The 23085-nt window shown below is 35.6% G+C and overlaps 1 protein-coding gene and 1 pseudogene across 1 annotated transcript in view; one reads left to right on the top strand and one right to left on the bottom strand.

The window, feature by feature from the left end:
- LOC103090871 (protein PTHB1) overlaps nt 1-23085 on the bottom strand; it is a 222599-nt gene that overhangs the window by 98340 nt on the left and 101174 nt on the right. Inside the window, exons 7-9 of the mRNA XM_007447404.1 lie at nt 19998-20082; nt 8493-8676; nt 7710-7839 (exon numbers count right to left, since the gene is read on the bottom strand). Coding sequence (XP_007447466.1) covers nt 7710-7839; nt 8493-8676; nt 19998-20082 — 399 coding nt within the window. The remainder of the gene's footprint in view (nt 1-7709; nt 7840-8492; nt 8677-19997; nt 20083-23085) is intronic.
- LOC103091153 (40S ribosomal protein S6 pseudogene) lies at nt 12397-14600 on the top strand (annotated as a pseudogene).

Genomic DNA, 23085 nt, shown 5'->3' with positions numbered 1-23085 from the left:
AGCACAGGTCACTGCCCCCACCCCTCTTCCGGGGAGCCTGTGCAGCCCGCCACTGCCAGGTTCCCGGGATCCAGGGACAATTTCTCAGGGAGAACACACGGCGGGCCTCAGGCTGGGGCAACGTCACGCCGACTTCTGCCGCCGCAGGACCGCTCCGCACTCCGTGCCCCTCCCTGCCCCCGGCCTGAGAGCGCCAGAGCCCCCGAGTCAGCGGCTCCTTTAACGCCGTCCTGTCTGAGCAAAAAGCAGACGCCCTCCAGCGACCTACACGCAGAGGCAGGGCCAAGTCGAAAGCTGAGCCCCTGTGAGCTGTGAGAACAAAGAAGAAAAAGGGAAATCTCTCCCAGCAGCCTCAGAAACAGCGGATTAAAGCTACACAATCAATTTGATGTACCCTGCCTCTGTGGAATACATGAATAGACAGCGAATCATCCCAAATTGAGGAGGCGGACTTCTAGAGCAAGATCTATGATTTTTTCCCCTTTTCCTCTTTTTGTGAATGTGTATGTGTATGCTTCTGTGTGAGATCTTGTCTGTATAGGTTTGCTTCCACCATTTGTCCCAGCGTTCTATCCGACCATTTTTTTTTTTAATTTTTTTCTTAATAATTAATTTTAATTTAAAGAACTCTGTTATACTTTACCTTCTTTCTATCTTTCCTTCCTTCCTTCCCTTTTTGAGACAACGAATCGTCCCAAATTGAGGAGGTGGACTTGGAGAGCAAGTTTTATGATTTTTTCCACTTTACCTCTTTTTGTGAGGGTATATGTGTATGCTTCTATGTAAGATTTTGTCTCTATAACTTTGCTTCCACCATTTGTCCTAAGGTTCTATCCTTCCCTTTTTTTTTTTCCTCTAAATAATTATTTTTTTAATTCAATAACTTTATTATACTTTATTTTATTTTACTGTATCTTCTTTCTTTCTGTATTTTTTCCTTCCTTCCCTCATTCCTTCCTTCCTTCCCTCCTCCCTCCCTCCCTCCTTTCTTTCCTTCTTGCCTTCTTCCTTTCTTTTCTTCTTTCTTTCTTTCTTCCTTCCCTCCTTCCTTCCTTCCCTCCTCTCTTTCTTTCTTTCTTTCTTTCTTTCCTATTTCCTCCTACTTATACTAATTCTCTCTACTTTCTCTCCCTTTTATTCTGAGCCGAGTGGATGAAAGGCTCTTGCTGCTCCAGCCAGGAGTCAGGACTCTGCCTCTGAGGTGGGAGAGCCAACTTCAGAACACTCGTCAAGAAGAGACCTCCCAGCCCCACATAATATCAAACGGCGAAAATCTCCCAGAGATCTCCATCTCAACACCAGCACCCAGCTTCACTCAACGACCAGCAAGCTACAGTGCTGGACAACCTATGCCAACCATATAGCAAAACAGGAACACAACCCCACCCACTAGCAGAGAGGCTGCCTAAAATCATAATAAGTCCACAGACACCCCAAAACACACCACCAGACGTGGACCTGCCCACTAGAGAGACAAGATCTAGCCTCATACACCACAACACAGCCACTAGTCCCCTCCACCAGGAAGCCTACACAACCCACTGAACCAACCTTAGCCACTGGAGACAGACATCAAAAACAACGGGAGCTACGAACTTGCAGCCTGCAAAAAGGTGAACCCAATCACAGTAAGATAAGCAAAATGAGAAGACAGAAAAACACACAGCAGATGAAGGAGCAGGATAAAAACCCACCAGACCTAACAAATGAAGAGGAAATAGGCAGTCTACCTGAAAAAGAGTTCAGAATAATGATAGTAAAGATGATCCAAAATCTTGGAAATAGAATGGAGAAAATACAAGAAACGTTTAACAAGGACCTAGGAAAACTAAAGAGCAAACAAACAGTGATGAACAACACAATAAATGAAGTTAAAAATTCAGCAGAAGGGATCAATAGCAGAATAAATGAGGCAGAAGAACAGATAAGTGACCTGGAAGATAAAATAGTGGAAATAACTACTGCAGAGCAGAATAAAGAAAAAAGAATGAAAAGAACCGAGGACAGTCTCAGAGACCTCTGGGACAACATTAAACGCACCAACATTCGAATTATAGGGATTCCAGAAGAAGAAGAGAAAAAGAAAGGGACTGAGAAAATATTTGAAGAGATTATAGTTGAAAACTTCCCTAATATGGGAAAGGAAATAGTTAATCAAGTCCAGGAAGCACAGAGAGTCCCATACAGGATAAATCCAAGGAGCAATAACAAGAAAAAATAAAATAAAATAAAAACAAACAAAAAATAAAATAAAATAAAAATAACAAGCATGGTAGAGAGACATGGATAAAAATCACACAAATCAAAATAGAAAAAAACTGACAATTAATGAGGTGATGCTAGATTTGGAAGACAATGTAAGCTTAATATATTTATAATAATGATATTGATTAAGAAAACTGAACTGGTAGACCGGAACCAATATTCAAAGGTATTATGGAAGAAAATTTTTCTGAAATGAACAAAAACTTGAATCTATCAAATCTCACCTTGTTCTAGAACAAACTGATACATACAAAATTAATCAACTGATGATAATGCTAGTGAATTTACAGTCTTTTAAGGATTTAAAATAAATAAGTCAGATATGAGCATCCAGGAAGAAAAAGCAATTCATTCAATAAGAAGTTTTAAGAAAAGTTCAGCCAGCCTCAGACTTTACCACAGTAACTATCAACACCAAATGGAAGTTCCAAAATTCTGGGTGAAGCTAAGATAACCTTCAAGTATAAAAGCAATAAACAATTCTCAAGATTGCAAGAAGACTTATAAGGCTTTCGTCAAATCTACTGGATGATTGAATTCAACTAACCAAGAAGTAAATCAAGATAATTCAGAAACAGTAAAAGAACTGGCGGTGAGCTTTAAGAGGATAGAATAAAGGACTAAAAATAGTGATTAGTAAAATGTATGTAAATGTTTTAAACTTTGACAAAATAAATAATAGTAAGATACCAACAATGTCAGAACTTGGTAAGAAGAGAGGAAGAAGAAAGCATAAGTTGCTGTTTTCCTTATCTTTTATAACAGGAGTCAATGGACACTGCCAAAAGTTGAAATGCCACTTTAAAAAATTGAAAATATCAACCTTTTACTTTTTTTCTATACTTAGAGGGGTCTTTTAGAAACTGAAACACATTGTTGTGAATAAATATCTATGTAAAATTCATTCATTCCTTCCATTTTATCTATTTCTTTTTTCTCTTAGAACATAAAATAAACATATATAAAAAACATATGATTCTGCTTTGTAAATTTTATCCTGTGCCTAATTGGCATATCTGTAGACAAAAACATCAGGCTTGATGTTTAACAGGTGCTAACAAATGTCAATTCTGGATGGTAAGATTGAGGTAACTTTAAATAATGCTTGAGTTTTATCTTTTTTTTTTTTCCAGTCATGCCATGTGGCTTACAGGATCTTAGTTCCCCGACCAGGGATTGAACCCAGGCCCACGGCAATACAATAAAAATTTATCATTGTACAATATTTTTCTGTCATGTATTTTTATCAGCTATAAATTATTATTGTAAACTATTCTAATGCTTTTTTCAAGAATGTTTCTAAAATTTGCATTCACTTTTTATCTAGGCAATATGATCATACAGTGATTTTAATGTATTTTTCTATATCTGTTAAAGATTGTGAATCTTTTTATATCATGAATTATAATTTTTTAACTTATTAATTGTGCTTCATCCCTCAGTAGGCTGATTTAATATTCCCCAGAATGGTATAGGGTGTTATATTGTATGGTAAAATAAAGAAAACAGATATGTATGTGTATGTAACATCTAATACATGGAAGAATTCCAAGTGCAAAGAAACCACAGCTCACATACAAGAAATGGAAACCAAAGAAAATAGTATAAAAAGTAGAGAATATCAAAGAAGCTGAAAATTGACAAAATACATCAAATATAATAATTTTAAATGGGTTTCCAAAATGGGTTTAAAAATCCAATCAAATTATTTTTATAAGAAATACACCCAAAATAAAGTTACAGGTTAAAAAAGCATAGACAATAGCATACCAATAATTAATAACAAAGTGAACTCAAAGCAAACAAAACAAAACAAAGAAGCAAGAAAACATTAAATGAAAGCACAAGAAAAGGTCACTTTATACTGGCAAAAAGTTTTAAACTAACCAAAAAAATAAAATAAAATAACTATCATAAACATAAGTTGAATAATTAGCACTAGAATATATAAATCAAAAATAGATATTCAACAAAAAATTGACAGAAAAGTATAGTAATGAAAGACAAACATTCCACTGCTGATTAACAGATTAACAGAGGAAAATATCAGTAAGAATGCACAAGCTCTGAAAATCATAATTTATGCTCTACCCTACTTCCAAGAATATTTACAAATATTATGGGGAGTATTAAGCCACAAAGGAAACCCTTAAAAATATAACATAGCAGAAAGTGTATATAGGCCAACATTCTCTTTCTACAAAGCACAAAGAAAAAAAAGACAAATTAACAGCAAACGTTAAACTAAAAAAAAAGAAAAAGTCACTTTGAAATTTAAAAACTCTCTTAATAAATATGTCTTCAAAGAAACAATATCCTTCCATCTATGAGTCTCAATTTTTTCATATTTAAAAAAAACTTTAAAGGCTCTTATGAGGTCTTTCTAGCCACCCCTCACCCTGACACACACAAACCACAATGATTTTCATGTATCTACCGAGCATATACCATATGTTCAGCTTTCTGACTGATTATTCAATGTGATATGCAAAGTAGAACAGGTACTTACATTAAAACAGTGTATGATCAAATTGGGGAGTTAGAAAAAGCAAAGAACAGTCACCAACATACTATAAATATTATAGAAATTCAAAGAAGGAGATCAGGGTAGAGAGGGAAGGCTTATTTATGTGACTTGTTAGGACTCGAAGATGGAAGAAATCTGAAAATCCAGAGAAGAAATGGGGAGAACACTCTGGTCAAGAATACTATATCAGTGAAGACTAAAGAATAAAATATTAAATACTGACAGTTAATAAAAGTTACTATAGTGAATATAGCCTAGGAAGAAAAACACCATAGTCCTAGAGCAAATTGTTTATACTAAAAAATGAGCTGTAACAAGATTTTAAAGTACAATGGCTGTGGCTGCCAGCTAAAGTTTGGAAAGGCTCCCATCACTTTGAATGTCCATTCAAATAGACTTCTACTTTTAGGTATATTTCATATCTCTAGAGAGAATAACGTTACCAATAAACAATGATCTTTATTTGCCGTTTGGGAAACTAACTATAGCAGAGGTAAGATACTCCGCCAGGCTTCCATAGCTACTTTGTGCAATGAGAGGAAAACAGTAATAGCTAAGAATTTAAAGAACATTATCACATTCGGGCTCTTCTGATTCTGTAAACTGTATATTTATTTCACATTTCTATAGTCTAACACACAAAAATTAAAATAATTAGACTAAAAAAATTCTAATCAAGAATGCCGTTTACCCTGAAAAGAAAGAAGGAAACCCAGACAGATTTAAAACTGGTTTATAATAAACAAGGTAGAGAGGACTAGGACTGCCAACTAGGAGGGAGTGGGAGGAAATAAAGCATCGTAGTTTCTGAAGAAAATGTTGCTATTAAGTATAATTGCACCAACTTGATCCAAATCCAATATTTCTTATTCATTGAAAAGAAACATATTAAAATAGCAGCAATTTCCTTTACAAATAAACACATGCAGCCAAGGAAGCTTCTACCAAAAAAGTTTAACCCTAAAGGTAATAAAAAGCAGGAGTGACATTATTTCAGTGCTCTAACTTCAAATATTAATTTCTAAATAAAAATATGCTATAGTTAAGTCAGTAATAAATTTGTTTGACTCTACTAAAAGTTACAATGAAATTATTTCAAACACTGTATTCCTATATTTTTATGTTAAAGTGCATAAAAATAAGAAAAATCTTCCAATGAATAATTAGAAATTATTGCTATATGTTAACCGTGGAAATCATTAATGGTAATATTTGCACTTATTTATAATTATGATCTTTATGAGAAATAGGAAGTTTCACTTACAAGTACCTAAATTTAGGTGTGTCAGGCTAATTTTGAATATAAGCACCTTGCTGCACACTATATAGAAATTTGACTTTTTATTCAAGGTTCTTTCAGTTACTATTTGCCCCTTGACTTGTAAGTTGCATCTGGACCAGAAACTAAAAATTAACCATAAATATCTGCTGGCAAGCCATATCTCTGAGCTTCTCTATGAGTATGGTGACTCTTAAAATAGATATATCCCTTGTAAATAATATATCTGTAATATAAGTATTTCAACTAAATGATTTCAATAAGTTCTTTCTATCTATCACTCTCCCATGCCCCACATACATACAAAAACCACAATGACTTTTTAGTATTTAAAGATACTGGCTCCTGAGGGGCATGAAGACTCTAAGCCAAGATGGGCTGCATACCCACCAGTGTGAATCTGTCTTCTTGCACCTAAGCTGTCACTTGGGGGGCCAAAGAGAACAGCTCTTGGATGGATATATGGACCGCTGCAAGAATTACTCTCCCGAAAGAGAATTACTTGATGTTGCCCTGCTGGCAAGATATTTTTCCTGTTCTAAATCCTTATAAGTAAATCCGATATAAAATGTATGGTGAGTCTGAGTGTTTGGTTGAACTTAAAAGACCATCTGGTGGACTTTGCAAAAGCTAACTCAAAATTTTAAATTTTTCTTCAGATACAAAATAACTGTAATTTGTGTTAAGTGCCCAGCAACTATAATTATAGTATTATAATTATAGTATTTTCTCATAAATATGAAAAGCAATTTCGTTTTAAAATATTCATTGTTTTCATTTTTCCAACATCTAAGCTTCAGATTAACCATTAATGCAAATATGAATGCCTTTCATTGAGCCTCAACAATAATAATCCACATTCAACCTCTTAAATTGGGGGAATTAGCCACATTGATCAGATACTATAGGCATCACTGAAGAACTCTACATACTGTTTTTAAATGTTCAATAAAATGATCTAAATAAGCAGAATTGAATAGATCTGGGGATACATGAAGCTTTATAGAAAGTTGTGTTTCTATACATTTATTGAGATTTTCAATTCCTAAACATAATCCAAGATGCTAAAGAGTTTGTCAAGATCTTGCCTCATATACTGACAAACTAGAAAAATTACACAGATATCTATTTCTCTCATTTTTGATAAATTTTGTAAAGTTAATGTTAACACATGAACTTTGTCTTTCATTTAAATGCAAAAAGGCTCTATTTAAAATCTAAACTGTCCTGAACACATAATTATTAGCAATTCTGCACCGTTTGACATAATAAGTTCTGAAACAAATTTTGAAGTGTAACATTCTCACAGTCAACAATAAGTGATCTCTAAATGGGATCCATTAACTGCTTGAAGAAATCCTTTTCTATTTTAAAGAAAATAATCTATCAGGTAAACTATTTTCTTGAAATCTTGAATTTATAAAGAATATCTTGTTAGATATACTAGATAAAAATGATTAAAAGTGCTAATTAAGGGTTTTTTATATCCTTCTTTACCAATAAAATTTATATTTTAAATTATCTCCATTGCAGACATTCAATGTCACTTGTCATTTTTAATAAAATCATTTGCCATAAAACTTCTAGTGAATTCCTTAAGATACTCTTTTTAAAAAACTGTTAAATTAAACCACTTACTGTAAACAGCCCACTCTTACTGCTACAGGAATGTGGGGAAGTTGAGTGGCCCACTTCAATGTCACATCCTGATAAACATGCAACATGTTATTATGGTTTCCAATCAAAGTATTTATTGTTCCTTCAGAAACTATAGGTTGAAGATAGAAAAAGAGGATAATAAGAAAACAATAATTTCCAACAATATATTATATCCCTTTTAGAGGATTTATGATACAAATTAATTCTAATGTCTTGACTTAATGCATAAAGATTTTAAGTAATAAAACATTATTTTTCAACTACAAGCTACCAATATCAAAAAGAAAAAATCATTTTATAAATATATATAACTATAAAAACTATAACTAGATAGTGGCCAACATTTTTGTATTTTATCTAGAAAGCATGAACTTGATTAATATTTAACACATTTAAGCTAATATTTACTAACATTCACTACAGACAAATAATTCTATTAGGCATTACTATGCTCCATTCTGCTTGTAAAAAAGTCTGATGTTCTCTTAGAAGCATCTTGAACAGCCACATCTTGGAAAGCATTAATGCATACCTGAGGCCAATTCTACAAGTCATTTTGTATGAAGTAAAATAACTGACAAAACCAAATGTGTGCTTTATATCACACTTCTATTCAAACTTTAAAAGTTAAAATTTCCATTACATGTGCTTTATAAAACTATTTTCCTAAATGTTTAAAAATATATGTGAATTGGGCTTTTTTTGGTGTATAAAATATAGTCATGACATATGGAAGAGATACAAGAAAATCTTTCTACACACCTGAGCAATATGGGAGAAAACAACTTGGGCTACAATCAAGTTTCTTCATAAATCGAATTTGTCCATTATCCTTAAGGCAAAAAAAGTTTCTCTCACCAAGAACAAAAACAGAAGATGCTGACTGATTGAAAGAGACAATACATATATCAAGGGCTTGCTCTCCAATATTTAGAGTCCAATCCACCTGCAAAGGAAAACTTATGATCAATTTAGTTGCTACAAACAGAAATTTAGTCACTGTCATATCAATACAATTAAGAAATGCTTTACAACAATGCAGGCATAAAGATTGGCTAACCTTGGGCTTCCTTGATGGCGCAGTGGTTAAGAATCTGCCTGCCAATGCAGAGGACACAGGTTCAAGTCCTGGTCCAAGAAGATCCCACATGCCATGGAGCAACTAAGCCCGTGCACCACAACTACTGAGCCTATGCTCTAGAGCCCATGAGCCATGACTACTGAACCTGTGTACCACAAATACTGAAGTCCACATGCCTAGAGCCTGTGCTCCTCAACAAAAGAAGCCACCACAATGAGAAGCCTGCACACTTCAACGAAGAGTAGCTCCCGCTCACCGCAACTACAAAAAGCCCGCATACAGCAACGAAGACACAACAGAGCCTAAAATAAATAAACAAAATAAATTAATTTTTTTTTAAATTAAAAAAAAAAAAGATTGGCTAATCTTCATTCACTTTTTTTTCCTATGACCATATTTCTGATATTTTGTAGACTCTAACAGTTTTTGCCCCATCTTTTACCAAATGATATTAGCTATTCAGCAGTTCAAAAACACTCATATAAGTTTAATCAAGGAGGTGAAGATCTGTGCATCAAAAACTATAAAACATTGGTGAAAGAAACTGAAGAGCACAAATAAATGGAAATATATTCCATGTTCATGGATAAGAAGAATATTATTAAAATGTCCCTACTACCCAAGGTGATCTACAGATTCAAATCCCTATCAAAATTCCAATGACATTTTTCACAGAAATAGGAAAAAAATGTGTAAATTCATATGAACCCACAAGACTCCGAATAGCCAAAGCAATCTTGAGCAAAAAGAACAAAGCTGGAAGCATCATACTGCCTGATTTCAAAATATACTACAAAACTATACTAATCAAAACAGCATGGAACTGGCATAAAAAACAAACATCTAGACCAATGGAACAGAATAGGGAGCCAAGAAATAAAACTCTGCATTTACAGTCAACTCATCTTTGACAAAGGTACCAAGAACACACAATGCAAGATGGTACAGTCTCTTCAAAAAATGGTGTTGGGAAAACTTGATATCCACATGCAGAGAAATGAAAATGAACCCCTATCTCATACCATGTGCAAAAATCAATTCAAAATGGACTAAAGACTTAAACATAAGAACTGAAACTGCAAAATTATTGGAAGAAAACATAGGGAAAAGCTCAATGATTTTTCTGGATATGACCTCAAAAGCACAGGCAACAATATTAAAATAGACAAAAGGGATTTCATCAAACTAAAAAGCTTCTGCAGGGAAAAAAAAAAAAAGGTCATTATGGGATTATATGAAATCATGTGTGTGAAACTTCTGAAAATTGTAAAGCGTTGTAGAATTTAAAGTCTTTTATTCAATAAAAAAAATTTTTTTAAAGCTCTGCACAGCAAAGGAAACAATCAATTGTGTGAAGAGGCAATCTATGAAATGGAAAAATATATATCCATATAGCCAATAAGGAGTTAATATACAAAAATATATAAGAAACTCAGACAGCTCAATAGCAAGAAAACAAATATCTGATTTTAAAATGGGCAAAAGACCAAATAGATATTTCTCAAAATAAGACATACAAACGGCCAACAGGTATATTAAAAAATGCTCACCACCACTAATCATCAGGGAAATGCAATGTGAGATGGAATGCACAAAAGTACGTGGATAAAGAGGAAGTAAGATTGCTCTCAAAGTTAGGCTTTGAGGCAAGAATCAACAAATAAAAGTTCAAAGAAGAGATGTGAAAAGTCACATTAAAGACAGGTAGATATATAGATATAGATATAGATAGATAGATAGATGGACTTCCCTGGTGGCGCAGTGGTTAAGAATCCGCCTGCCAATGCAGGGGACACAGTTTTGATCCATGGTCTGGGAAGATTCCACATGCTGCAGAGCAACTAAGCTCACACACCACAACTACTGAAGCCCGCGTGCTCTAGGGCCCACGTGCAACAACTACTGAGCCCGCATGCTGCAACTACTGAAGCCTGCGCACCTAGAGCCCATGCTGCACAACAAGAGAAGCCACTGCAATGAGAAGCCCGTGCACCGCAACAAAGAGTAGCCCCCACTTGCCACAGCTAGAGAAAGCCCGCATGCAGCAATGAAGACCCAAAGCAGCCAAAAAATAAAATTTAAAAAAATATATATATATATAAATTTCATGCCATCCAGAAATGATTTAGGTATTAATCTGTCTACTTTAGGATTAAAATATCTGAAGAAGGTATGAAATCCAAATGGGGCTAGCCAGAGAGGCAAATATAATCAGTGTGTATATAAGAACAATCTGGAATAGGGAGACAGCATAGTGAATATAGGTAGATGCATCAGATTATCTTCATCTAAATTCGGATTCAACACCAAGAAATCATTCAATTGCCACTTAGTTCAAGTGTAGTTTACCTATATGAAAAGATTCTACTGGACACAAGACATGAACATCAATCAGTCCTAAGACAGTTAACATTTCTCATTACAATATAATAGGCTAGCATTCTAGCATTACTTTTCAGTGCTTGTAACTCAGGCTGACATGTCCCTGACTCTGAGAGATGACGATTCATTCCGAGTGGATAGGCAAAGTTTCTGAGGCCACAGGCCAAGATCCTGCCACTAAATACTTTCAGTTCACTAGGTACTGAGTGCCACTCTTTGTAATCTCTCCTTAGGGAAATATACCACATTCTAAATTAATGAGTCTCAAAATGCACAGAAGTTTACTAAGAACAATCATTTAAAATTTCTTCCATTTCCAGCCGTGATAGAGTAATAGGAAAAAAATCTACCATCCATCTGAAACAACCACAACATGGACAAAATGTATGAAACAACCATTTGCAAGGCACTGGATATCAGAAAACAAAGGACAGCAATCCCCTTAAAAACAGAAAATAAATGAGGTGAGTGCTAAAATTGCTCCTTCCATGAGAGAGTTTTCAGGCCATGGCACAGGGAGAAACAACCCAGGCAAAGCCCAACAGACTCCCTGAGTTGAGGAGATGGATGCTAAGAGTTCAGAGAAACCAAGGCAGCGAGAGTTCATAAGACAGCATGACAAAGAAAGAGAGCAGCACAGGGACAGAACTCTGAGATCTGTAAAGAATCCTCTCAAGTATTCAGCTGAGTACTTATCAGCACATTCATGTAGAAAACTACTCAAAGCCAGGGAAAGAACCACCCAAAAGGATTAGCGGTAACAGTGCCCAGCATTCACAAAGGGCCTGGAATACTGCCAGTGCCCGCCAGCCAGACTGGAACACCTCATAATTCAAAGGGAGCTGGATAGAGCACTCAAAGGGTATTACCTCAGGAGTAGGGAATAAGTAGCCCCAGAATGAGCACTGCTCTGGTCCCACCTAACAAGACTTAAAAGCAAGAACCAAAAAGATCAAACTGTTTCCAACTAACTTAACTGTCTCCCAGGCCTAAGCTCAAGAAGATTTATAGAAACACAAAAATATCTAGCACCCAACAAAGTAAAATTGACTATATTCTGACATCTAATAAAAAATTACCAAGCATGTAAAGAAACAGGAAAATGTGATCCATGATGTGGAGATAAATAAATAAACTGAAATTCACTCAAAATTGATACAGACTCTTTTTTGTGGCGCCTCAGAGGCGGTCAGCCACTTCAGAATGAAGCTGAACATCTCTTTCCCGGCCACTGGCTGCCAGAAACTCATTGAAGTGGACGATTAACGAAAACTTCATACCTTTTATGAGACGCATATGGCCACAGAAGTTGCTGCTAACGCTCTGGGAGAAGAATGGAAGTGTTACGTGGTCCGAATCAGTGGTGGAAACGACAAACAGGGTTTCCCCATGAAACAGGGTGTCTTGACCCATGGCCAAGTCCACCTGCTACTGAGTAAGTGGAATTCTTGTTACAGACAAAGGAGGACTGGAGAAAGAAAGGGCAAATCTGCACGGGGTTGCGTTGTAGATGCCAATCTGAGCATTCTCAATTTGGTCATCGAAAAAAAAGGGGAGAAGGATATTCCTAGACTCACTGATACTACTGTGCCTCGCTGTCTGGGGCTCCAAAGAGCTACCAGAATCCGCAAACTTTTCAATCTCTCTAAAGAAGATGATGTCCACCAATATGTTGTGAGAAAGCCCCTAAACAAAGAAGGTAAGAAACCTAGGACCAAAGCACCCAAGATTCAGCATCTTGTTACTCCACGTGTTCTGCAAGACAAACAATGTATTGCTCTGAAGAAACAGTGCACTATGAAAAATAAGGAAGAGGCTGCAGAATATGCTAAACTTTGGGCCAAGAGGATGAAGGAGGCCAAAGAAAAACGCCAGGAACAGATTGCCAAGAGTTGGAGGCTGTCCTCTCTGAGAGCTTCTACTTCTAAGTCTGAGTCCAGTCAAAAACGAGATGTTGGGCCTCCCTGGTGGCGCAGTGGTTGAGAGTCCGCCTGCTGATGCAGGGGATACGGGTTCGTGCCCCGGTCCGGGAGGATCCCACATGCCGCGGAGCGGCTGGGCCCGTGAGCCATGGGCGCTGAGCTTGCGCATCCGGCAACGGGAAAGGCCACGACAGTGAGAGGCCCACATATCGCAAAAAAAAAAAAAAAAAAAAAAAAAACGAGATGTTCTAAGAGTAACAAATAAATAAGATCAGACATTAAAAAAAAGATACAGATGTTAGAATTAGAAAACAAGGACATTAAAACAATTATTATAACTATATTCTTTATCTTTAAAAAGTTAAGTAGATACGTGGAGGATATTTTTTAAATCACCTGAAGTGAACTTGTAGAGATAGAAGCTCTACCAGATGGGAATTAATACCAGATTAGACACTGTAGAAAGAATATTACTGACCTTGAAAACATAGCAGTAGAAATTATCCAAAATGAAATAGAAAAAAAGAATTTTTGAAAAGAAAAAGAAAATCTGTGACCTGTAGGGTAACTTCAAGTACCCTAAATGTATGTGTAATTGAGAGGAGAGGTGAAAAGATGGAGAACAGAAAAATATATATGAAGAATTAATAGCTAAAAATTTTCTAAATTTCATAAAAATTATAAATTCACTGATACACGAAGTTCAACAAATCTTAAGCATCAAAAAGGAATGAAAGAAAGGAAAACTACACAAAACACATTATAATCTAATTGCTCAAAACAAGTGATAAGAGAAGATCTGAAAAACATCCAGAGAAAAAAGACATTATATACAAAGGGACAAAGATAAGATGAAAGATTTCTCATGGGAACAATGCAAGCTAGAAGACAGAGGAGACCTCTGCTCTTGGAGGAGGAAATCAAGATGGCAGTCACAGGATGTAGAACTCACCTCCGGCATCAAACACAGCAAAAATACATCCATATGTGGAAGAATTCTCACCAAAAATTAACTGGAAACTGGCAGAAAGACTCCTATACAACCAAGGCTGGAAGAGAAATCCACACATAATCAGGTAGAAAGGGAAGAGAAGCGATCAGGTCAGGACCTGTGTGAGGGACGGGGATCAGAGGAAAAGTGAGACTTCACAGGCAGAGATCCTCCCTGGGAAGTGAGCAATTTGAACTACATGTTGGGCACCCTAGCTCTGGGGTCCTGCACAGAGAAGACAAACCCCCTTGGCTGGTTGGAGGGCAGGTGGGACTAATAGGAAGGCTGGGGGAATCCCAGATCCAGCTCAGAAGGAGTGCACACATGCTTGTTCACTCCCCAAACAGGGCGGAACGTGCAGATCGGAACTGCATGGGTGGCTGACTGGTTTCCTGCAACCGCCTCGTGAGTGCCCCAGCCTGAGCAGACTAAATGCTCCAGCCCTGCTACTTCACATTGAAGCTCCACACTATAGTGAAGGCTGCCATAACTGAGGAAAGAACTCAGCAGTGAAACACAGAGGCAGCTAAGACCAAAAGCATTGTCTAACCAGGGAGGGGGCAGCACAGGCAGCACATCAGAAGAAGCCTAACCTCTGTCTATGGCTGGACCACCACAGCCTATACCCATTCAAACACCAAGAGCCTGCACAGCCCCTCCTACTCCAGCACTGCTCCCCTCTGTGACAAGGGTGCCAGTGCTGGAAATAGGGAGGGCTCACACTTAAAGGGAACAGAGCCAGAAAGACTCTACCCTCAGGGCTTCTGCTCCAGTAACTTGGGACCTGACCCTTCCTTCTCCAGCCCACTTCCTACCAAGGTGATAGCTGCCAGCACACTCTGAGGAACGATGTGACTTATGTTCACATCAAATACAGCTCTCTCATCAAAACCACTGGGCACATACAAACTATACAAGGATGCTCCCACATAACGACACTAAAATTAGATAACTGTTTCACCTAATTTCATAGAAAGAGAGAAAGTTAAGCAAAATGAGAAGAGGAATTGGTCTCAATAGAAAGAGCAAGAGAAAACACCTAAAAAAACAAAAAAATGGGGCTTCCCTGGTGGCGCAGTGGTTGAGAGTCCGCCTGCCAATGCAGGGGACATGGGTTCACGCCCCGGTCTGGGAAGATCCCACGTGCCACAGAGCGGCTAGGCCCGTGAGCCATGGCCGCTGAGCCTGCACGTCCAGAGCCTATGCTCCACAACGGGAGAGGCCACAACAGTGAGAGGCCCGCGTACCGCAAAAAAAATAAATAAATAAAAATAAAAAATAAAGAATTCAAAGCATTAGTAATAAGACTACTAATTGAATTAGTGAAAAGAATGGATGAACAAAGTGAGAATTTTAACAAGAAACTGCAAAAATAAAAACAAATTTAAAAAATGAGAACAGTTTAAGAGATAACATCAAATGTACCAACATTCACAGAGGTCCCAGAAGGAGAAGAGAGAGAGAGAAAGGGGTTGAAAATGTATTGGATGAAATTATGGCTGAAAACTTCCCAAACCTAAAGAAGGAAATGGATATACAGATACAGGAAACACAGAGGGACCCAAAGAAGATGAATCCAAACAGATCCACAGCAAGACATATCGTAATTAAACTGGCAAAAATTAAAGATAAAGACAGAGTTCTAGGGGCAGCAAGAGAAAAACAAAGAGTTATACACAAGGGAACCCCCATAAGACTACTAGCTGATTTTTCTGCAGAAACTTTGCAGGCCAGAAGGAAGTGGCATGATATACTCAAAGTGCTGAAAGGGGGAAAACCTGCAGCCTAGGATACTCCACCAAGCAAGATTATCAGTTATAATTGAAAGAGAGATAAAGAGCTTCTCAGACAAGCAAAAATTAAAAGCATTCATCAATCAATACTAAATCTACCCTAAAAGAAATGCTAAAACATCTTCTCTAAGTGGGAAAGAAGTAAAAATCTATAGGAAAGGGAAAATCCCACTAGGAAAGACAAATATATAGTAAGGGCTGAGGATCAACCATTGAAATAAGCTACTATGAAGATTAAAAGACAAAAAAAATTATAAAAGCAACTATAACTGTAACAAACAGTTAAGGGATAAACATGAAGACGTAAAATATAACATCAAAAACATGAAATATGGGGGGAGGGGAGTAAAAAATGTAGATCTTTAGAATATGTTTGAACTTAAATCACCACCAGTTTAAAACAAGTAGATACAGTTGTAGGTCAACATATATGAAACCCATGGTAACCACAAATCAAAAACCTACAACAGATACACAAAAATTAGAGAGAAAGGAACACAAGCATACCACTAAAGAAAATCATCAAACCACGGAGAAGAAACAAAAAGAAGAAATGAACAGAGAAGAGCTACAAAAACAACTGGAAAGCAAGTAATAAAATGGCAGTAAGTACATACCTATCAATATTTTTTTAAATATCAGTGGACTAAATGCTCCAAGCAAAAGATATAGGGTGTAAATCAACTATACCTCAATAAAAAATATTTTTTAAGACATAGGGTGTCTGATTGGATTAAAAAAACAAGACCCATCTGTATGCTGCTTACAAGAGACTCACTTCAGAGCCAAAGACACACACAGACTAAAAGTGAGGAGATGGAGAAAGATATTTCATTCATGCAAACAGAAACGACAAGACAGCAAGTATAGCAACACTCATATCAGACAAAATGGACTTTAAAACAAAGCCTATAACAAAAGACAAAGAAGTGCATTATATCATTATAATATCATAATAATATAATACATGATATCATATAATAATATCACTATATCATTATAAAAGGATCAATACAAGAAGAGGATATTATAATCATTAACATATATGCACCTAAATATATAGGAGCACCTAAATATATAAAGCAAATAGTAACAGACATAAAGGGGAAAATTGACAAGAATACAATAATAGTAGAAGACTTTAAAACCCCACTTACATCAATGGACAGATCATCAAGACAGAAAATCAGTAACGCAACAGTGGTCTTAAATGACACAATAAACCAGTTGGATTTAATAACTATCTACAGGGCATTCCATCCAAAACCAGCAGAATACACATTCTTTTCAAGTGTACATGGAACAGTCTCCAGAACAGATCACATGCTGGGCCACAAAACAAGTATCAGCAAATTTAAGAGGACATAAATTATATCAAGCATTTTTTCCAAACACAATAGTATGAAACTAGAAATCAATTACCGAAAGAAAAATGGGAAAAGCACAAACATGTGGAAGTTAAACAACATGCTACTAAAAAACCAATTGGTCAATGAGGAAATCAAAGAGGAAATCAGAAAATACCTCAAAACAAATGAAAATGGAAACACAACTTTCCAAAATCTATGCAATGCAGCAAAAGGCATTCTGAGAGGGAAGTTTATAGACACAGGCCCACCTCAAGAAATGAGAAAAATCTCAAATATACAACCTAACCTACCATCTAAAGCAATTAGAAAAAGTAGAACAAACAAAGCCCAGAGTCAGCATAAGGAAGGAAACAATAAAGATCAGAGAGGAAATAAATAAAATAGAGACAAAAAATATATGAGAGAAGATCAATGAAAGCAAGAGCTACTTTTTTGAAAAGATAAACGAAATTGATAAACCTTTAGCCAGGCTCACCACGAAGAAAAGAGAGGACCCAAATAAACAAAATAATAAATGAAAGAGGAGAAATAACAACCAATACCACAAGATACAAAAAATCATAAGAGAATATTACAGCTATATGCCAACAAATTGGACAACCTAGAAGAAATGGACAAATTTCTAGAAACATACAACCTGACAAGATTGAATCAGGAAGAAATAGACAATCTGCATAAATGGATCGCAAGCAGTGAAATTGAATTTGCAATTAAAAAAAAATTTCCAGCAAACAAAAGTCCAGGACCAGACAGATTCACAGGGGAATTCTACCAAAAATATAAAGAAGAATTTTACCTATCTTTCTCAAACTTTTCCAGGAAATTAAAGAGGACAGTAAACTCCCAAATTCATACTATGAGGCCTTGATACCAAAACCAGATACCAAAACCAGACAAAACCAGATACCAAAACCAGACAAAAACACTACACAAAAGGAAAACTACAGGTTAATACTTTTGATGAATATAGATGCAAAAATCCTTAATGAAATATTAGCAAACTGAATCCTACAACATATAAATAGAATCATACACCATGATCAAGTTGGATTTATTCCAGGGATGCAAGGATGGTTCAATATTTGCAAATCAATCAATGTGATACACCACATTAACAAAAGGAAAGATAAAATCACATGATCCTCTCAATAGACACAGAAAAGGCATTTGACAAAGTTCCACATCTACTCATGATAAAAGCTCTCATCAAAGATGGTATAGAGAGAGCATATCTCAACATAATAAAGGCCATTTATGACAAACCCACAGCTAACATCATACTCAATGATGAAAACCCAAAAGCATTTCTGCTAAAATCAGGAACAAAACAAGGATGCCCACTCTCACACTTGTTTAACATAGTATTGGAAGCCCTAGCCACAGCAATCCAACCACAAAAAGAGATAAAACATATCCAAATTGAAAGGGAAGAAGTAAAACTATCACTCTTTGCAGATGACATGGTATTTTATATATAGAAAATCCTAAAGTCTCCACCAAAAAACTACTGGAGCTAATAAATGAATTCAGAAAGTTGCAGAATACAAGATCAATACAGACAGTCTGTTGTTTTCCTATAAATAATGAACTATCAGAAAGAGAAAGCAAGAAAACAATCTTGTTTAAAATCACATCAAGAAGAGTAAAATACCTAGGAATAAACTTAACCAAGGAGGTTAAAGACCTATGCTCTAAAAACTATAAAACATCGATGAAGGACTTTGAAAATGATACAAAGAAATGGAAAGATATCCTATGTTCTTGGATTAGAAGAATTAATATTGTTAAAATGTTTATACTACCCAAAGCAATCTACAGATTTAATGTAATCCCTATTAAAATGCCCATGATATATTTCACAGAACTAGAACAAATAATCCTAAAATTTATATGGAACTACAAAAGACTCTGAACTGCCAAAGAAATCCTGAGAAAAAGAACAAAGCTGGAAGTAAGTCCCTGAGTTCAGACTACACTACAAAGCTGTTGTAATCAAAACAGCATGGTACTGACACAAAAACAGACACATAGATCAATGGAACAGAATAGAGAGCCCAGATATAAACCCACACACCTATGGTCAATTAATCTATGACAAAATAGGCAAGAATATACCATGGAGAAAAGACAGTCTCTTCAGTAAGTGGTGCTGGGAAAACTGAGCAGCTACATGTGAAAGAACAAGATTAGAACATTTCACCACACCTTATAGAAAAATATACTCAGAGTGAATTAAAGACCAGAAACAATAAAATTCAAACAATTTTTCTTCAAACTACTTTTTCAAGTTATCAAACGTCAACGTCTGTCTTTGAGCTAACTTTATCTTTGTAGACTGTGAAAATTTTTTCATCTTTTACTTATATATTTCATCACATGCCTACTAGTAGCAACTTTTTTGCTTATTAAAGGAATTTTTAATTTTTCTATTTTCATTTTGTTAGTTTATAATCACTTTAGTTAAAAGTGACCACATCTGGATATCTATCATTCTAGTGGTACAACTCTATAATCTGCTATATTATGACCATGACTAGGCATGTATCTCCATTGCTCAATAATAGCCAACTAAATTCTTTGATCATTGACATAACTTTAACACAGAAAAGAGAAATGGCTAAAATATATGATTTTAAAATTTTTATTCCCAGGAATTCTTATTCTAAACGAACATCTGTAATTAGATATAACATTACTAAAATGTTCATATATTTTTAAAAGGCCTTACAACTAGTCTTTTTCCAGAACCAAGTTTTTGCTGTTCAGTCTCTTGTCTTTTATCTGCATCCGTTGCAAAAGCAAGTACTTGGTATCTGTTTAAAAGATATGGAATAATTGTAAGTGACTTTATAGTTAAAAAGTGTAAATTATTTTAAACTTTAAAAACACATAATCTCGGTATAGCTAAAATTTTTAAATGCACGTTATCTACAAACCTTATGAATAACTTCTACTTGATTTTAAAAATTGTAAAATTTAGTAATGAATTCATACTGAATGATACTGTGGCTTAAGACTATGTAAAACTGCAATGGTAAAGAAATTATAACCATATGTCCCAAAATTCAATGTTGGAAAAATAGCTCTGCCACATATCAAAGCATTTCCATTAGAAGTTTATGTGACAAATAACAATACTCAAGAAAGATCCAGCACCAAAACACAAAAGAGAAAAAAATACAAATAATGCAAAGCAGTCAGACTTGTTGCAACCCCCCCAAAAAAGTAGTAGTAGAAATAGTAGAAATTATTAATAGATAATCTATGGATCCCAGAACACCTGAGTTTAATTCCCAGCTAAACCATTAACTAGTTGAGAAAATTTTTTTTAATTAATCACTCTGTCTTATCTATAAAATGGGAATAATAATCTCAAACTCAAGCACTGTTAAAAGAATTAAAAAATAATTTAGTGCCTAGTACAGTATCTGGTATACACTAGGTACCCAATTATTGATTGACAGATTGACAAACACATAGACAGATACAGATTTATATATACATAAAGATAAATCACCTAGTAATTTATCTGGTATGTAATAAGTTCTCAATAATGGACATTATAACTTTCTATAAGTATTTTAAAGCTTTTATTTCAACAGTAACATTTAACACAACATTGTAAATCAATTATACTTCAATAAAATAAATTTTTTAAAAGTTAAAAATTAAAAAATAGTAACATTTAGCTCAAATCATTCTTAAAAACAATTTATAAATATTATTCAATTTAGAAATGATTTAGACAATAAAGTTTAAATTCCCTTACTCGCATTAATTTAATAATCCTACTCAAAATGAAGAAATTTTAGGCTCATAGATTCCTTTCCCTCTTTTTTTTTTTTTTTAATGAAGTTTCTTACTTGTATTGTTGGTGCATATCTAGTTACATAGGGGAGATAGGGAAGGCTCTCCAAAAGGTAACACTTAGCAGAGAAAAGGTATTAGAAGGTTAACAAAAACATCTTAACAAATAATTAAGCCTTTCCCTCTTATTGAATCAAAACTTCTTACATTGCTCTTTGATAGCTAAGAGGAAAATTAGTAGGTAGATATATTCAGACATCTCATATTGTCTAAGAGAAAGATGTCTGATAGTGTAAACATCAGGGACCTGAATAAATAAAGACAATGCAGAATATCTAAACAAGTACTAAAATTTACACTGGTATTCAAATGTCATATACCAACTCTTTTTTTTTTTTTTGCGGTACACGGGCCTCTCACTGTTGTGGCCTCTCCCGTTGCAGAGCACAGGCTCCAGACGCGCAGGCTCAGCGGCCATGGCTCATGGGCCTAGCCGCTCCGCAGCATGTGGGATCCTCCCGGACCGGGACATGAACCCGTGTCCCCTGCATCGGCAGGCGGACTCTCAACCACTGCGCCACCAGGGAAGCCCATATACAAACTCTTAAAGCCTTCTATCTCAATCAGCAATACTTAATTTGTAAAAAGCCTCCAATTTTCAGTGAATGCAGAATGATTATGAATTAAGATCGATTTTGCAATGCATTCATGAAAATTACAGTTAATAAGAAAGCTTAATGTATATAAAGTTCATTCATTCAATAAACATATAGTAGGGATCTCATATAAGCATTAACAAGGGGAAATACTACATGACCTATATCCACCAGGACCTTCCAAAGTAGTTGTGAAGATTCATATACAAACAAATAAGTATAACTCAGAGTGCCCTGTGCTAATAGAAGGTATGCATATAAGTACCAAGGAAATATGATCACAGGAACAGGTAATTGGGGTGGAGGAAATATATATGTTCTTGGTATCAGTTCAGGAGGAGAAAGCTAGGTTTTGAAAAATGAGTGAAAACTCATCATGCTGTTAAAGAGGTAAAAGGCATTATGGCAAAGCAAACAGCACATGCAAAGGCATGCAGCAGTAAAAGAGGCATGAAAGGCCATGGCAGGAGTTTAGGAGAGATGCATGGAGGAGAGGAATGAGTCATGGGAAATGAGACAAAAAAGGGTAGGAGGCTGAAGATCTCGGCCTTGTAAAATCATGCTAAAAAATCCCGTAGGTAGCTGCAGCAAATATCTCAACACCATCTGAGACTGACCTTCAAAATCCCTAACTCTCCAAAAGCGCCAAATAATTAGACCTCATAGTCCAACCTCCAAATAAGATTGCTTTACTCTTTCTGGTTCATGGTAACAGAAATTAGTATGCACTAGTGACTAGAACATCAGTCCAGAGCTGGTCCTGCAAATGGATCTAACCTCGGGCAATTAATTACATAGGCCATTCATTTCCTGCAGACACCAACCTACCAGAGGATAATATGAATATTAATGAGATTGTTGCAAATATCCAAAGATTTTGAGCTGTTTGAAGCTTCTTATATAACTAAAAAGAGTTATTATTTCATGTGAGGCATAAGTGAACCCCTAAAGTGGCCTCATTAACATCAAAACAGCAGGCACAGACACAGCCAAAATTGACTCCTGATTTCTAAATCCAGACCAATTCTCTTCCCAGAAGACAACTCAGAAGAGTATTTCATTATTAAATGTTAACTGACAGTAAATTTAGATGATGACAAACTTACAATAGCATTTATTTTATGATTCTTCCTTAAATTCTCTTAACTGTGACCAATAATGTACATGGAAATCTGTTTCCAAAACCAAACAATTCCAAGCAGACTTGGAATTTCTGAAATAAAGAAAACACTTGGATTATTTTTTTCTTATTGCTCAAGTGTTCCGTGATATAAGCTAAAGAATAAAATTCCCTTGTTGGAACTGCTGAAAGAATAATCAGGTCCAATGTAAAAAGATTTAATGAAAGAGTGT

Source organism: Lipotes vexillifer, unplaced genomic scaffold, assembly GCF_000442215.2.
Source record: "Lipotes vexillifer unplaced genomic scaffold, Lipotes_vexillifer_v1.1 scaffold1079, whole genome shotgun sequence".
In the NCBI taxonomy this organism is placed as follows: domain Eukaryota; kingdom Metazoa; phylum Chordata; class Mammalia; order Artiodactyla; family Lipotidae; genus Lipotes; species Lipotes vexillifer.
Note: the sequence above shows the minus strand (reverse complement) of the source record. Positions and strands in the feature narration are given on the sequence as shown.